The following is a 15,795-nucleotide window of genomic DNA, read 5'->3' as shown; positions in this document are numbered from 1 at the left end:
CCAAGAGCAATCTGATCAAATACCATCTTTCTTTTGCATGAGTGTGCTTGTTCGTGTAAGTGCTGTGGTGCCAAGACAGGGGAGGCTGTATTTTATTTTGCCAGGCTCACAGGCTGACACTTAGATGGCTCCTGAAGTGTTTTCCAGCTGTTTTGCAGAGCTGGTGATTTTAGGGAAGCAGGGCATGTTTCAAGTAGGATTTTGCATTTGGAACTGTAGGGTTGTGCTCAGCCTCAGCACATAAGCATCCCACACTTTGTTGGAGCAGCTTGTTTGCCCCTTTTTTGTTTGTTTGTTTTTTCTCTCAAAGGATAAATGTTTTGGTCTTGTTGCCTGATCAGGAGCGGGGGAGAGGAGCTGCTTTGTAGGGCTTGTTGGTGGACAGAGGGAGGGAGGCTTCCTGTTACAGAAATCTTCATGGTTTGCTTTCACTCCCACCAGGAATGTGCAGAAAGAGGACCGCACTCCCATGGCTGAAGAGTACAATGAATACAAGCAGGTTAAGGCCAAGCTGAGGCTGCTGGAAGTCCTGATCAGTAAGAGAGATATTAGCTCCAAGATCATGTAAAGGAGGAGATTGTTTTTGCCAATAAACAAAGAGGAGAGAACACCAAACGGACAAATGCATGAAGTGGATGCAGCAGGAGCCTGACTGGGAGAGCTGAGGAGCTCCCTGGGAACTGAAGGGTCATTCCCAGAGGTGGGAGAGGGAGGAAAGGTGGATTTCTGTAACTCTCTACATTTGCTGTTGCCCACTGTTTCTCCAGGCCTGATGCCCCGAATGGAGTTTGCCAGTGTAGGAGACACAACACTGCGCTCAGTGACTGCACTGAAGGGATCCTTCTGTATTGATTTGCTTACAGATCCTGTAATATTTAGAATATCAAATCCAGCCATGCTGTTCTTTTTTCCCAGGATATTATAGCAAGAGGCAAAATAGGATTAATAGTAATGAAATCATCAAATAGCTTCTACTTGAGTTGAACAGATGAGTGCCCTGACCAATCTTGTTAGGTGAGGCAGCACCAAGACTGTCCTCTTGTAGCTACAGTAAAGATTTGCTCAGACTTTTGACCTGTTTGGAGTCCAGCATCTTCTGTTCCTCTAGAGAAATGCTGTAATAATCTCCTGGTCATCAGCCAGAGCTGGTGTGAGTTGCAGTTTTGCCCAGGCTTGAGTTGGGTTTTCTTCCCATGTTTTTGATAGCAAATTCCAGCGGAGTAGAAGGAAGTACCTGCATGTTTGGCATGGTTAAGAAAATGAGCCATGGAACCAATGTTCTTACCAGCATGTTCTGCTTGGAGGGTGATACTGAGACCACGTTTGGGCAAAAGGGAAGAGAAGAATCCCTTGGGATTTTGATGGTTGGTTAAATATCTGGTGTCAAGTATGTGATAGATATCTGGAAGACCCACCCCATTAGTACGTGTGCTTCATCATGATACAGACACCTGAGCCCGAGCTGAACAGTTCACACAGGTGTCCCACAAACTCACTCACCTAAATTTTCTTCTTATGTGCACATCACTCCTGTGCGGGCTGCAGTAGCAACACTGATAGTGGCAGCAGAGGATGGGCTTTTCTTCCCAGAGGATACCACAGGAAACTGAGAGCATGGAGCTGTGCTCTGCCTGTGGAAAGGGCACCTGTCTCGAGTGCAAGCTTTGACAATTTACTGTTTCCAAATTTGTTTATGACTTTCGGAAAAGAAAGTCCTGGGACACCTGATTCAGGTGTGTCTTGGTTTGAAAGACAGGTTATCTGCCAAGAAAGGCAGGATCCTCCCTTGGAATGTAAAATGTAAACCCCCTCCCTCTGAATTATTATAATTTTTGAAATTAAGGGGGTCTCAGGCAGGGATATGTGGATAAGAATAACAGTTCTTTACTAGTGTGTATAATAAAGCAAACAAACAAACAACAACATGGCACTAACACCAAACAGAACGCAGAACCCAGTCCCAGCCCCTCGCTTGGCTGCAGCGCTGTCCCCGCTGGGTGCAGTTCCGGGCACGGCCGGCAGGGGCGCTGCTGGCTCCCGGCGGGCAGGGCAGGTGCGGTGACTCCCCCGGGCCTGCAGGGGGCGCTGTGCTGTGAGCTCAGGGAGTGCGCAGTGATGGCAGCTGGGCCCACACGGGAATGGAGGGAAGGGAGGCGCTGCTCCACAAACCCTGAGGCAGCTGATCCCCAGCAGGACTCTGAGAAAACAATGAGTAAAACAGTCCCGGGGTGGTAGAGGAGATGTATCGGAAGATATTCTGGAGCTCTGGCTGGAACTATGGGCAGGCACGGGTTTCGGGCTGCAGTGCAGTGAAAGCTCAGAGCAGTGCAAAAGCAGCAGCAAGGGTACGGACAGAGGTGGCCCAGCTCCCAGCAGGGCAGAGAGGGGCTAGCTCAGGATCCTGGGCACCTGAGCAGATGGGGATAGGTGCCTTTTTTAGTGAGGTAAGGGTTAATAAGGCCTCAGTTCAGTGGCTGCCCTCACAAGCAGAGGCTCACCCCAGAAATGAAGAAGCAACACAGGACTGGGCAATGGCGGTGACAGTGAATCCTCCCCACAGTGAGCAACAGCTTGACCGTCCTTCTCTGATGCTGAGAGGGAGAGAGCAAGACCAGCCACTGCCCCTACCTCTTTACTTGCCCAGTTCTCAGGGTGTCTCTGCCTCTTGGAGAGAAATCCCCCCCAGATGAGAGAAGTGCTAACAGATACCTGAGCTTGGCCACTTTGTTTTTCTTAAGTACCCATAAGTACCCCGTAGTTAATGTTTCTTAGCAACTTATGGGAAAAATTCTGTAGGTAAGAAGGAACAAAAGAAAATGAACTTAACCCCCAGGAACGCGCTCATGTCAAACAGGTGCTGCCTGAAGGAGAGAAAGGCCCCAAGTTCAGGGACACCAAGTCATGAGGGCTCACAGTTCCACCATCCTGGGACACCTGGGCTCACTCTCACTCCAGAGGCTTATGTGCACCCCTTGGTCTGCCCTGAGCCAGGCTCCACCCTGATACCCAAGGGAGGGCACTTCTGTAATGATTTCTTCAGCTCCCCAGGGGATCATTGCCAATGTACAGAAGCCAAAAATAATCAAGATGAAATCCAGTGTTGGTTGTAGCCAGGCCGCATACATGTCACACCAGAGGAGCCAAAAGGACTCCCAGAACAACTTCTCCCCCTTCCTTCTTTATCAAAGGGCAGGTGGGTTCACAAATAGTTGTATTTAGTTTGTGGTACTTACGTAAGGTACTTTATCCCCTTTCACTTGCTATGTGTGCTCTGTGTGTTCTTGCCAAAATTGCTTCTATTTTGGTCTCTTCAGGATCCCTTGAACTCTTCCAAAGGTGGTCATGGGCTGTACATGCCCTTTGCTAGTCAGGGTGGGTGTCCTGGTTTAGGGCGAATTGCCCCAACTGGTTCGGGAAAATATTTCCTTGGAGAAAAGTGGAAAAAACCTGTTTATTTAACAAGCAAAGCACCAACAAACATAAAAAATGAACAATACCAAACAATAAAACCTCTTGTTGTTCTGAAGTGATGGCAAATTCGGAAAGTCATTTTTGTGGGGTGTAGCTCAGCTCGCTGTGTGTCTCTCAGTCCCTCTGGCGCTGGAGTGCAGCGTCCCAGTCCGGGTGGGCCACAGGCGTGAACTCCTGGTGTTGTTCTGAGATTTTGGTCGAAAGCAGTTTTGAACAGTTCCAAGAAAAGAAAAAGCCACAGTCCAGGCAACTTCTCTGCCTCAGCTAGCTAAAAGCTAACTAAAAAGCAAGAGAGCTCTGTCCCCCATCCGTTCTGCAGACAGCACAGTCCAGGATCAGGATGTGGGGCAGCCAGTGCAGCTTCTGATAACAAACCCTGTGCATCTTCTGCCACCCCCTTTGCTCTTGGAACCAGCCCTAAAGTTGTAAAACTTAATACCCAGCATAAACAGAACAGATGACTGGGGATACAAGCATCATAAAGTCACCCCAGGACATGGGGTAGGCAGAGATGTGTTAGTGAAAGCACTTGGGATGGGGACTCACGGCTTGGTTTGGTTTTTTATTAATTGCAGAATTGCTTGTTCCATATAAAACCAGCAAAGGCTGAATTTTCTATTTCCAAACAGTCCAGAGGACTTGTGTGGTGACCTAGGGCTTTGCTTTTCATAGGTGCTGAGTTTCCATCTCCTGAGCTGGGATCTCCTCTGATCCTTGGTGTGTCTTAACTGGGCTGACAGATTGGATCAAAAAGTGCTTTGAATGGAAGCCTTCAGAAACCCCCAGGGCAGCTGATCCCAGTGCCCCAGTAGGACTCTCAGAAGCAGCAGGCTGGGCCAGCAGGAATGAGCAAAAATCCCGGGGTGGTAGAGGAGATGTATTAGAAGCTCCAGAGCTGTGGCTGGAACCGCAGGATGGCTGGGCAGGCAGGGGGTGCGGGGCTGCAGTGCAGTGAAAGCTCGGAGCAGTGCCAGAGAAGCAGCGAGGGTGGGACAGAGGTGGCCCAGCTCCCAGCAGGGCAGAGAGGGATGAGCTCAGGATCCTGGGCACCTGAGCAGATGGGGATAGGTCCTTCTTTTAGTGAGGTAAGTGTTAATAAGGTCCCAGTTCAGAGGCTGCTCTCACAAGCAGAGGCTCACCCCATGGCAGAAGAAGCAGCTCTGGGCTGGGCTCCAGCAGAAGCAGTGAATTCCCTTTCCCAAGCAGCAGCTCCAACTGTTCTCCTCTGAAGCCAAAAGAGGGAGAGAGAGACAGCCCTGGCCCTGCCCTTTACCTGCCCAGTTCTCACAGTATCTCTCCCCTAGGAGAGAAACTCCCAGATTAGAGAAAGGCAACCAGATGCCCTCCTCCCCTGAGCTTGGCCACTTTGTTTTTCTTAAGTACGCAGTTGTTAATGTTTCCTAGCAACTTATGCGAAAAGATTCTGTAAATAAAAAGGAACAAAAGGAAAGAAACCTAACCCCCAACACTGTCCTTCAAAATCTGTGTCACTGAAAGGGCAGGTTAAGTCCTACAGAGACCTCTGAGGCAGCTGAGGCCGGCACACTCTAGAATGTATTTTCCAGCTTGGCTGCCACAAGCACAAGAATCTCTCCAATCTTTTTCTGCCAGTTCTCTATGACCTTGGAGACATCACACCAGAGCTCTCCGTGGTGGGGTTCAGCATTCTCACAGCACTTCCTCACCTCTTCTTGTTGTTCCTTTGTGCTGTGCTGGAGCTCAAATTTGTAAAAGAAGGCCCAGGCATCCCCCAGGTCAGAGTCTACCTTCACTGCATGGTGGAACCACTCCCTGGCCTTGGTTACTTTACGCTCACTCCAGAACAGCTTGGCCACAGCCAGCAGGACATATGGGTCACGTTCACACTTCCTGAGAGCATCCACACTCCTGGTCTTACGTTGCGGTCGCGCTTTAAGGAAAATTGCTTCTGACCAAAGGATTCCTGAATTGGGGCACTCTTGCAGGGCCTTGGCTATCAGACTGTTAGCAATGTTCTTCAGCCCAGCTCGGTACTCCAAGCGTACAGACTCCAACCAGAGGTCTGGATTCTTTGGATTCTTCAAGCGAGACTTTTCCAAGATGGCTCTTGCTCTAGTCAGCTGCCCAACTTTCTCCTCCAGCCTGGACAGCAAAAGCCACAGGGGTATGGAATGGGGGCAATTCTTCAACCCTTGATTATGAGCCTCCCATGCTTTCTCTACCAGATCTTTTTGTTCTTCAATTTGTCCTTTCATCATCCACAGCTTGGGGAAGCCCTCATAGTGCTTCAGGGCTTCCTCACAGAGCTCCTGGGCTGCAGCAATATTCCCAAGCACCCATTCCAACTTCACAGACTTCATGAAGACCCTTGCTGTGGGGGCACTGCTGCGAGCCTTTGTCAGCAGCCTCCTCGCTCTTTCATACTCACAGTTTTCCGACTCGAGCTTCACAGCAGCCAGCCAGATCTCCTCGCTGCTGGGGTTGGCCTGGAAAGCCAGGGCCAAGATGCTTCTGGCTGCTGGCACATCTCCTGCCAGCCACTTGGATTTGGCCCCCATGAGCCACAGCACCTCTGCTTTGGGACAGTGAGCAACAGCTCTCTGCAAAATAGCCTCCAAGGATTCCCTGGTTCCATGGTTCTTTTCAAAGTAGGCTGCTCGCAGCCACACACTCTTCTTGCTCAGGAAGACTTGCAAGGCACAGGCATAAACAGCTCGGGCACACTCCAGGGCATTATGAGCAACACAACTCTCTGCATCTTCCATCCAGGTATGTTTCTGATCTTCTTCCTCAATCCCAATCCCAATCACAGCTCTCATGATTGCCTGGCATGTGGCCACGCTTCCAGCTTTATCACATTCCTCGGCATCCTGTATCCACTGCTCCCTGTTGATTTCCACACCGTTAGCCCTAAGAGATGTGATGGCTCTGTCAATGATTTTCTCCACCATCTGGGTATTTCCATTGGCTTCCTCCAGTTTGGCAGCAGTAATCCAGATGTGACGATCCATTAGGATATTCTCCCGGGCTTTGTTAAGGACTTTACGAGCGTTCTCATACGTCTCCAGCCGTGCCAGTGCCAGCCACAGTTCAGCACTGGTTGGACAGCACTCCACAGCCCAGCTCAGCATGATCCTGGCATCCTCAGGTTCCTCCAGCTCCACAGCTGCTTTCCACAAAGGCACTGAGTTTGGAACATGCTCGAGGGCTTTCTAAGGACACGGTTTTTGGCACGGATGTCTATCTCCAGCTCTGCTGCTCTGATATAGATCTGCGCAGACTGTGGCAGGTGCTGTGCAGCCCAGGCCACAACAGCCTTGGCTGTATCTCCTGGCTGAAGCCGAGCAGCTTCCAACCAAACATCTTCACTCTTAGGGCACATCTCTGCTCCTTTCATGATGAGGTTTCGAGCCACCTGGAGTTTGCCAGTGACCTCCTCCAGTCGGGCGGATGCTATCCATGCTGGTGGATGATGAGGATTGGTCTCTCAGACAGATTTCAGGAGCAAACGGGCCTTTTTGATATCATTGATATCTCTTCCGTGTGTGGGAATCATGGAATTCAAGTCTGTCAGATATCCTTTTGGGTCCACTACAGTCTAGCCACTCACAGAGTCTGACACGTGGCTTAGCCTCATACCCATCAAGGTGTTCCTGGCTTGGCCAATCTTCCTCATATCCAACTCACCTGTCCCAGGTGTCATCAAGCCTGCTGTCATTCCTCCTGGGTATGGAATATTCAAACCCCCTGGATATGGAGTATTCAGTCCACCAAATTGTGTCTGGCGTAGGTCCACAGAAGTGTGACTCACCCCTGACTGCAAATGCTTTGCAAAGAAGCTGTTGGGGACAGGAGTCAGCTTCTCATAACGAGGATTCCTCTGCTGCCTGTTCCTGGCATCCCCAGCCTTGGGAATACTCAGCCATTCCTCCTCAGTAACTTCCGCTAATTTCCGTTTCAAGTCTGAGAACTGCTGTTGAATTTTGGGTCGTTCCATACGGTACTTTTCTATTCCCTCTTTTTCTCGTTGTTCCCTCCTTTCTTTCCTGCATTCATTCATCCTCTTATCCAAAGCTGCATAAACAGCATCTGCTTCTTCATCGTCTTTTTCGTAGGGGCCACTTGAGAACAGGCTCCCAGCATAGCCATTGAACTCATCGTAGTTGGTGTCATTCAAATCCCCATCATCACCATCTGCTGTCCTCTGGTTCTTCTTCATCCATCTGGTCTCCCAGAGTTCTCTTGCCCAGCAGGGCATGCCAGTCGCCTACGGGGTTGTTGGCATCACGGGCAGTGCCAATATCAGAGCGGGTGGTGAAACCCGTGGCTCCACAGCCCAGACCTGGCAGGTAGCCCAGGGGCGTAGGCATGCCCAGGAACAGCTTCTTCTTCTTGTTCATGATGGTGGTGGTGAGGTAGGAGCAAAGGCAGACCAGAGCAGAGCCAGGAGAGGCAGCCGGGAAAGTGGCAGCAGAAGCAGCAGCAGGAGCTAATTCCCTTCCCCAAACAGCAGCTCCGACCGCCCTCTGAAGCCCAGAGCCAGCAGCTGCCCCAGCCCCGTCTTTTACCTGCCCGATCTCTGCCCCTCAGAGGGAAACTCCCAGATAACAGATGTGCAACCAGATGCCCTCCTCCCCTAGAGCCTGGCCAAGTCTTTTGTTTTCTTTAAGTATCCTGTTTATCTGAATAACCCAGTCGTTAATATTTCCTAGGAACTTAGGGGGAAAAAATTCTGTAAGTAAAAAGGAACAAAAGGAAAGAAACCGAACCCCTTGTGAACATCTGAAAGCAAACCAGTGGGAGACTCCAAGTCAGAACTACAATTTGCTAGGAGAATTAAAATAAAATGCAGTAGTGCAAAAACACTGACAGAGTCACAATACAACCTGACACCCTGTGGGTCACGGTGTTAGTAAGCAGTCCAATTGGAATGGTGGCTGCAGTCCTCCTGGAGCAACAGATGTGGTTCTGTTGAAGCAGTGATCCTGGAGAAGGGTGTTTTCCTCTGAAGGTCCAGTGGTGGTGTAGATAGGCCTGGTCTTCCCCTGGGAATCCAGTGGAAAAAGGCTGCTTGTAGTGCTCCAAATATCAGATTATATCCAGGCAGGAATGCTTGGCTCCTCCCACTGGGTGAAGCATCTCACAATGGGAGGATGTGATTTTATCAGTCATGCTGTAAGACTCAATGGGCCATTAACAGAAGCTATCCCCCTGGAGGGAGGATGGGTCTTGGAAGAGATAAAGAATACTGCCCCACCTGGTTTTAACAGTTGGTCATAGCATAAATACTTTTGGTTACAATAATGCATTGCAGCCTGAGACACCCCCAACAGCTGGGTTTTTCCCCTGACAAATCTTGATAAATGATACGTAGGAAACAGTCCCTTTTACTTTTAAACTGATGAGGTTGTAGCATTTTCTGATGCTTAGTTACTGCTGTTTACATAGTATATTGCTAGAATTTCAGATAGTTTCTATGAAATGTAAGTACAGTTATGCACTTTAGAGAGTTTATATTTTTGAACTTTGAAAGCTAAAAATAACAAAACCTATTAGAAGAAATTGTACATTAAAAGAAAAAAAAAACACACCTAGCCATCTTTCTTTTTGAACTGTTCAAGTCCTTTCCTGTGGCAAAAACAAAGCAAAACTTCAGCTGCCTCCTTGTGAAGGGAACTGCTAGAAAAGATTATCAGAAATAAGTGAATTTTGGAATTCCAGTCCTGGAAATACACGTGCCAATGCTGAACTGTGTCCTGGCTTTGCAGATGCTGTGACTCCCCTCCCACACCTGCACAGGAGGAGGACTCCTGAGCACTAAAACATTGTCTTTATCTCACACAGATGATTTAACTTCCCACTGACCTCAAATAGCCAGAAATTATGTTTGCCCCACCACACCAGGTCAATCTAAGCAAGAGCTGTGCATTTTGTTTGATGATTTGCCTGTGCCAACATCAGTGATTATTAACTGGAGAACATTAAACACATGAGTGTGCTTTTTAAAAGGTGTGAAATACAGTACAAAATTGTACTTTATGAGATATAAATAAGCTGTTTAGTGTAAGACAACCTCTTTCCATGTCACTAGAACAAAGCTGTCTGCTGGAGGATGGCAGTAGGGTCTGTTGGGCTTCCCATCCACGGGGCAGCCTTGGACACGTGTCTGTGTTACCACATTGTGGTATGATAAATCATTAAAATGCAAATGCTGGCCATGCATGGGTTGTGCACCAAATAAGATTGCAGGAGTGGAAGACAGAGGGAAAACTTGTCATTCTAACAAGCTGCATTTGATTTTGTTCTGCTTATTCCTGAGTAAACAGTTGAATAATGGATGTTTCTGTTACGGGCAGTGAAATTAAAGCATTTTTCTTTTAATCATTCTGCTGATGCACTGGTTGTTATTTTTGGTGCATGGCAGTTTCAGAGGGTAAGTGTTGCCGGCCATCCTCCTGCCTGAGGAGCTGTCTTTGGAGCTGTTTGCAAGTCAGTGATTGACTGCTGCTGCCCAGTTGAGAGCTGGGCAACCAGAACAAAACTGTTACAGGTTGGGTAAAAAAAAAATGTCTGCAGGGAGAAGTACAAAATGAAATGTCAGGAGAAACACAAAGTAACCCACAGGTGGTAGAAGGGGAGTAAATGGGACAGAGTGAGCCTGGTGTAGCACAATTAAGCAGGATTTCCTGGGCTCCTCCTGTTTCTCCCTCAGGTGTTCACCAGGGTTTGGGTGCCCAGGGTTTGGGTGCATACGGTGTCAGAGGCCCTTTGCTTGGGGTGGAAGACACAGGAATTGGCTCTGTGAGTCCAAATTGGACACCTCACCCCACACCCCCACTGCATGTCTTGGTACTCTACATTTAGAAGATTCATGGAAAAAGTTCTTGCCTTTGGAGACTGGAGTGGATTGACATCTCCAGCTCTTGGAGAGGGCAGTCAAGTTTCACCAACCTGCATGGTCACTCACAGCATGGAGAGTGGAACACTTGCTGGACCTTGTATGGTCAGCAAGTGTATGTATGATCCTTGTGCTTCCCTTTGGACACCTGCATGCAGGGAGCCAGCTCCTAGAGTAACAGATATCAAACAACACATAATTTTGCAAATAACTTGGTATACAGCAAATACTGGGGTTGCTGAGTGCAGAAGAAAGTAGCAGGGTAGGTGTGGGTACCTGACTGAAAAAAAAAATGTTAACAATCCCTTTTCTTCAGACTGCATTTGGTGTACAAAAGCAACTTGGAAATGCATTCTCCAGCTAATGACATCTCAGTGACTCTAGGCTCGGGTCTGTTTACATGATTTAAGTAACAGCAACTTCAAATTGAATCAATGGTGTCCTTTTAAACATAAATAGATTGAAAAACATTATGTGTACGCTTTGTGTTTTGTATAAAACAAGAAAATACAACTATTTTGACTGCAGGTGTTTGGTGACAGCTTCTGTTCTGTGTGGGATGCTGCCAAAGATGGCTCAGCCCAATAAAGTGGCTCATAAAGTCCTCAGCAGCCCTGGCCCTTCCTGCCTCCCCCTCTTCAGCTAAACAGGGCTGACACTTGCTACTGGAAAAGATATCTGATGTACAAATATAAATATACACACATTTTGCATTTATGTAATATATAAAATATATGCACACTTACCTCTCTAGTGTAATACGTGTTATCTACAATAATGCAACCCTACTATGTACAAAATATAGACTATACACACTAGATACAACAGTGGCTAGACCTTACACAATAACACAGGTCACACAGTAACATGCACACATGTTGAAGATTGCAATGCAAGTTGTTTTCCATTACCATCTGTATGGCAGATTCCCTTTGTCAATTGGACAGTTTGCTTTATCTCTCTGAGTGACCACATTCACACCTCCCTGGAGAGGGGACATTGCTGATAACAGACTATTGAATGTCACTGCATGACTGATAAGAACTATAACATTCTATTGTGAGATGCTCCGCCCAGAGAGAGGAGCCAAGCATTGCTACCCAGATACAACCCAGAAATTTTTGAGACACCAGCACGGCTTTCTCCATGGGATTCCCCAGAGAAACAGCAGCTGCCTCTTCTTCCACTGGATCTTCAGAGAAAGAATATATCCTTCTCTACAGATTCCCCTAGCTCCAACAGAACCACACGTCTTCAGGAGGGCTGCAGCCACATTTCCAATTGGACTGCCACCAACACCCTGACCCACAGGGTGTCAGGTTGGGTTCTGACTCTGTCAGTGTTGTTCTAGTGTACTGCATTGTTTTTGTTTTTTTTTTTCTTTTTCCCTATTAAAGAACTGTTATTTCCTGCTCCCATATTTTTGCCTGAGAGCCCCCTTAATTTAAAATTTATAGCAATTCGGAGGGGTGGGGAGGGTTGACATTCTCCATTTCAGGGGAGGCTCCTGCCTTCCTTAGCAGACACCTGTCTTTCCAAACCAAGATAACACATTACACGGTATGTAAGAGGATATGTGCAGACTCCTGTGTCTACATATGATCCATCCACCTAAACAAATAAATATGTGCAATATATGTGCCTAGCCACATATGCATTGATGGAACGACTGAAGGCTGGTCCCAAGTCCAAGCTCTTCCTTGGAGGACTTCCTTTTGTCTAAGACAGGACAGGGGGAGAGGCTGTGCTGGTGCCTGGAGCAGCCTCTCCTTTGCTCCCCGACAGGGAAAGGCAGCCACTCCATCAGAATTAAACATCAAATTTATTGCATAATACTGTACTATGTACACACACATCGAAAATAAACATTTGATATAATTGTATATTTGTCTTCAATGCTGCATTAGAAAGAGGCTGGGGGGCTCTCAATGTAGCCCCCAGCTCGTCTTTAAAAAAAAAGAACAATCCAGAAGCCTAAAACCTTTTGTTACGAGGTGCAAAGTTCAATACTGTAAATTGAACATGGTGCATAAATACTATGTCCTAATAACAAGTCAATGTCAAAACCACCCTAGGGTTAAAATGAGATTTACATCAAGATCTGAAAAATGGCATGGGAGAAAGGAGAAAAATCATTCAAACTTCACTTAATGGGGCAGTGAGACTGAGGAAAAGAGGACAAAAGCTCTCCAATCATACAGGATAGATTTAAGTAGAGATTTTTCTATATTTTCAGTCTAATTCACACAGATTGTCCTTCAGGCCCCCTGGCAAAACAGCTGCCAAGTGAGAGGGCTGTTCTCAAACAGCAAAATAATAAGCCTAACTGCAAAGATCTCCAGACAGGGGGCTATCCCTCAAATGGGGATCTCCTACTCCTTTCTTTGACCTCACCGGATGAGACTGGAGAGATTGCACACACCTCCCACGCTCACACACCCCTGCACTCAAACAGCCACACACACAGCTCCTCTGGACAAAGGTGGCAGCAGTAAAAGCAGCCATCTCACCTGGCATTGGAGTAGCAGGGCTGTTGGGATGGAAAAAGAGGGCAGCCCACCCACCCAGGCTGCAGACTTGCCAGGACAGAAACACAACATGAGGGAGGAATTTAGAGAAACCTGCTGTGATAGGCAGGGTTTGTCCTTCCACAAGCCTGAACACAAACCCCACTCCAGAGGGATTCTGAGGCTTCTTTGAGGATCCTGAAAACAAATTTCATGACAAGTGAGGAAAAACAAGCCAACCTCTGTAAGCTACCATATTTTCCATGAGACATCCTGGTGCAAACAGATGGAACATCACTAATGCACCGCTCTGGGGTCACAAATGACATCCCAGCCCAGTACCATCCACCAAGGACTGAAGGGCAGAGGAGGTATTTCCATTCAAAGCAAGCAAGAACCAGCTTGCATTTAAAAAGGGAGGAAAAAAGGGTGGGGGGAAATCACAGCTTTTCAAAGAGGAGATCGCTATTTCATCCTGTTTCCACCATACCCTAAATGCAAGGGACATCAAAATATTTCAACTGAACTAAAAGAAGAGGTAAGAGTGTTTGTGTATGGGGGCAACAAAAGCAAACTACAAGGAATTGCCAGGAGGGCAGTGATGTAAGGTTGGAGGGGAAACAACAGAAATGCCCACTGAACTGGTTTGGTTCAGTAGATGAAAAAATTCAAAAGCAAGAGCCTCTCCCTGCTGGCAGCATCAGGCTGAGACTGCATCATCTCTATTATTATTATTATTATTATTTATATTTACCCACCCCCCCAACAAAAAAAAAAAAGAAAAAAAAGAAAAAAAAAGTAGTTCAGATCTATTCCCTTACAAAAATAAATCCCAAGCCCATCGTTCTGCTGCTCAGCACCCAGGAGTCCACGCTGGCCCCGCAGGGGGGGTCAGGCCAAGCTGAAGCCCTCATAGTGGTCGATGGCCTGCACGAGGCGGGCGCTGAGGATCTCCTTGCTGCTGTACTTGGGCAGGTCCAGCAGGTTGTAGCAGGTGTGGGCCACGGGCAGGTACTGCTCCCCGCTGGGCGTCGACTGGATGATGATGCGCAGGCTGGACATGCCGTAGATGGGGATGCGGTCGCTGCCCGTCAGGAACACTGCAAGAGGAACAAGGGAGGCTGGACAGGTGGGACAGCTGAGGGACCTCCCATTGGGGCTGCACGCACAGCAAAGTTCAGCCCCACCTGCCTGAAGGAGCTGAAACCCTGACTGGAGTCCATGCCAGCGCCTAGCTGGCTCCCAGGGGAGCTGCAGCACAGCAAGGTCAGTGCCAGGCAGGAACACTGGCCTTGATCCATCTTATCCTTTATCCATCACAGAATCTGAGTGGCTGAGGTTGAAGGGACCTCTCAAGGTCCTTGGGCCCAACCTCATGCTCAAGCAGGGCCACCTACAGCCAGCTAGGTGGCCAGGAGAGAAGGGAAAAAGCCACAATAGAGGGAAGCCCCAGCTCTGACCAGCTGATATTGTCACTCATGCTGGATCACCCAAATCAATGCAATGAAGCTCTGCAGCCACTCCCACCCAAGTCTTTCAGTTCCAGGAGATGCTGCACCTCTGCAAGATACTTACAGAGAAATTTCTTCTTTTTTTCCAAGGGAAATTCATGGAAGGTCTCCCAGAACATTCTCACAGTTGGGTGTGTGGCAGTGTAGTCTCCCTTATAGACAGCACTCTATTAAAAACGAAAATACCACATTTTCAGCTGGCACCAGAAAGCAAAGACTGAGCAGAACTCAGACCTGATCTTTTCTAGTATCTGACATTAGATCTGTGCCTGATAGCTTTGAAAGGGAACACAGGATGGGTGATGGGCAATGGCATGGCTCAAAGACATGGCAAGGGTTCTCTGCCAATGTGAGGAAGGCAGACATTAGCCTTCTGCTTTTCAGCTAATTACAAGTGTGGAGAGCCATTTCTGGAGTGCCTTTTCACAGGCTGAACTCATGAACAGGATCACACACTCTGCACTGTGAGTGACTTGCTGGTCTACAGATTTTGAGAGGATACAACCCTTTCTGGGTGTCCAGACTCCCCTTTGAATCCTCCTGTAGTTTTTGCCCTTGTGCAGTGGAGTTTTACTACAGGTGAAGACCCTTTGTGTCCTCCCTTTGGTCATAGATTTCATCCCTAAAAAAAGCAGATGGAAATCCTTCTCCCTGTTATTCCTCATCCTGAATTTCCTCCCTGAGCTTTATCTGTAGCAAGCCAGCACAGTGAGAAACTTTTCATGTGAGTGACAGCAAGGTGTACAAGGAACATGAGGAAAAAAAAGCATCGTGGCTTATCCCATCTCCTGACACAGACCAATGCCCACCTCATGCAACTGCACAATCCTGACATTCCTACAAAATAGAAAACAGTACAAGAGGGAAGCTTTACCTCCTCCAGTTCCTCCCAGTTGTAGTTACTGTTTCCAACTATCATGGCCCTGAGCTCTGTGGGCTGGAAGAGTTCCAGGACCTTCCCTCCACACACTTTCAGGAAGCCAGTAGAAAAGGCTGTGTACCACTCGTGGATGGAGACATTGAAGATGTAATTGACATAGGCTTCGACAAATTCTTCCCTAATGCATTGAGAGAAAGTAGGTAGAGGAAAGCACTTTTAATCACATGTCTAAGCAGCAGCACTGCCAAGTTTTCCTGCTTCTGCTTGTGAAGTGTTTTGCAAACATGAGTCTCCAGCAGGCTCAACCCACTGCTCTCCTCCCACCAAGTCACTGAACATGGACAGAGTGCTCAGCAGCAAGTGCTACCATGTGTCTGCTTACTCCCTGGCAGTGGTGGCACAGGACGTCCCCCAGGCTCTCTGCCACCAGTAAAGTTGAGGAGCTTACAACTGGAAGACACATTTTGACCATTGGTGGAGTTCTCACCACGTGCACTATGCAAAAGCAGCGAGGGAGAGGTGAGGAAGTAAAAAGGAAATAAGGAAGTA

At 47.9% G+C, this 15,795-nt stretch overlaps 2 protein-coding genes and 1 pseudogene across 4 annotated transcripts in view; 1 reads left to right on the top strand and 2 right to left on the bottom strand.

Annotated features, from left to right (window-relative positions):
• The window catches only part of FAM13A (family with sequence similarity 13 member A), a 122,566-nt gene extending 112,732 nt beyond the window's left edge, over positions 1-9,834 (top strand). For both annotated transcript variants that reach the window (XM_036382321.2, XM_036382320.2), the window contains one exon: positions 442-9,834. In XM_036382321.2, the coding sequence (XP_036238214.2) occupies positions 442-568 (127 nt within the window). In that variant the 3' untranslated portion in view covers positions 569-9,834. The remainder of the gene's footprint in view (positions 1-441) is intronic.
• LOC118686237 (pre-mRNA-processing factor 6-like) lies at positions 4,999-7,850 on the bottom strand (annotated as a pseudogene).
• A 2,317-nt stretch (positions 9,835-12,151) lies between the features above and the next one.
• The window catches only part of HERC3 (HECT and RLD domain containing E3 ubiquitin protein ligase 3), a 44,037-nt gene continuing 40,393 nt past the window's right edge, over positions 12,152-15,795 (bottom strand). For both annotated transcript variants that reach the window (XM_036382083.2, XM_054514529.1), the window contains 3 exons: positions 15,241-15,424; positions 14,431-14,533; positions 12,152-13,955 (listed from right to left, as the gene is read on the bottom strand). In XM_036382083.2, the coding sequence (XP_036237976.1) occupies positions 13,747-13,955; positions 14,431-14,533; positions 15,241-15,424 (496 nt within the window). In that variant the 3' untranslated portion in view covers positions 12,152-13,746. The remainder of the gene's footprint in view (positions 13,956-14,430; positions 14,534-15,240; positions 15,425-15,795) is intronic.

Source organism: Molothrus ater, chromosome 4, assembly GCF_012460135.2.
Source record: "Molothrus ater isolate BHLD 08-10-18 breed brown headed cowbird chromosome 4, BPBGC_Mater_1.1, whole genome shotgun sequence".
Taxonomy (NCBI): domain Eukaryota; kingdom Metazoa; phylum Chordata; class Aves; order Passeriformes; family Icteridae; genus Molothrus; species Molothrus ater.
This window is presented reverse-complemented; position numbering and strand designations above follow the sequence as displayed.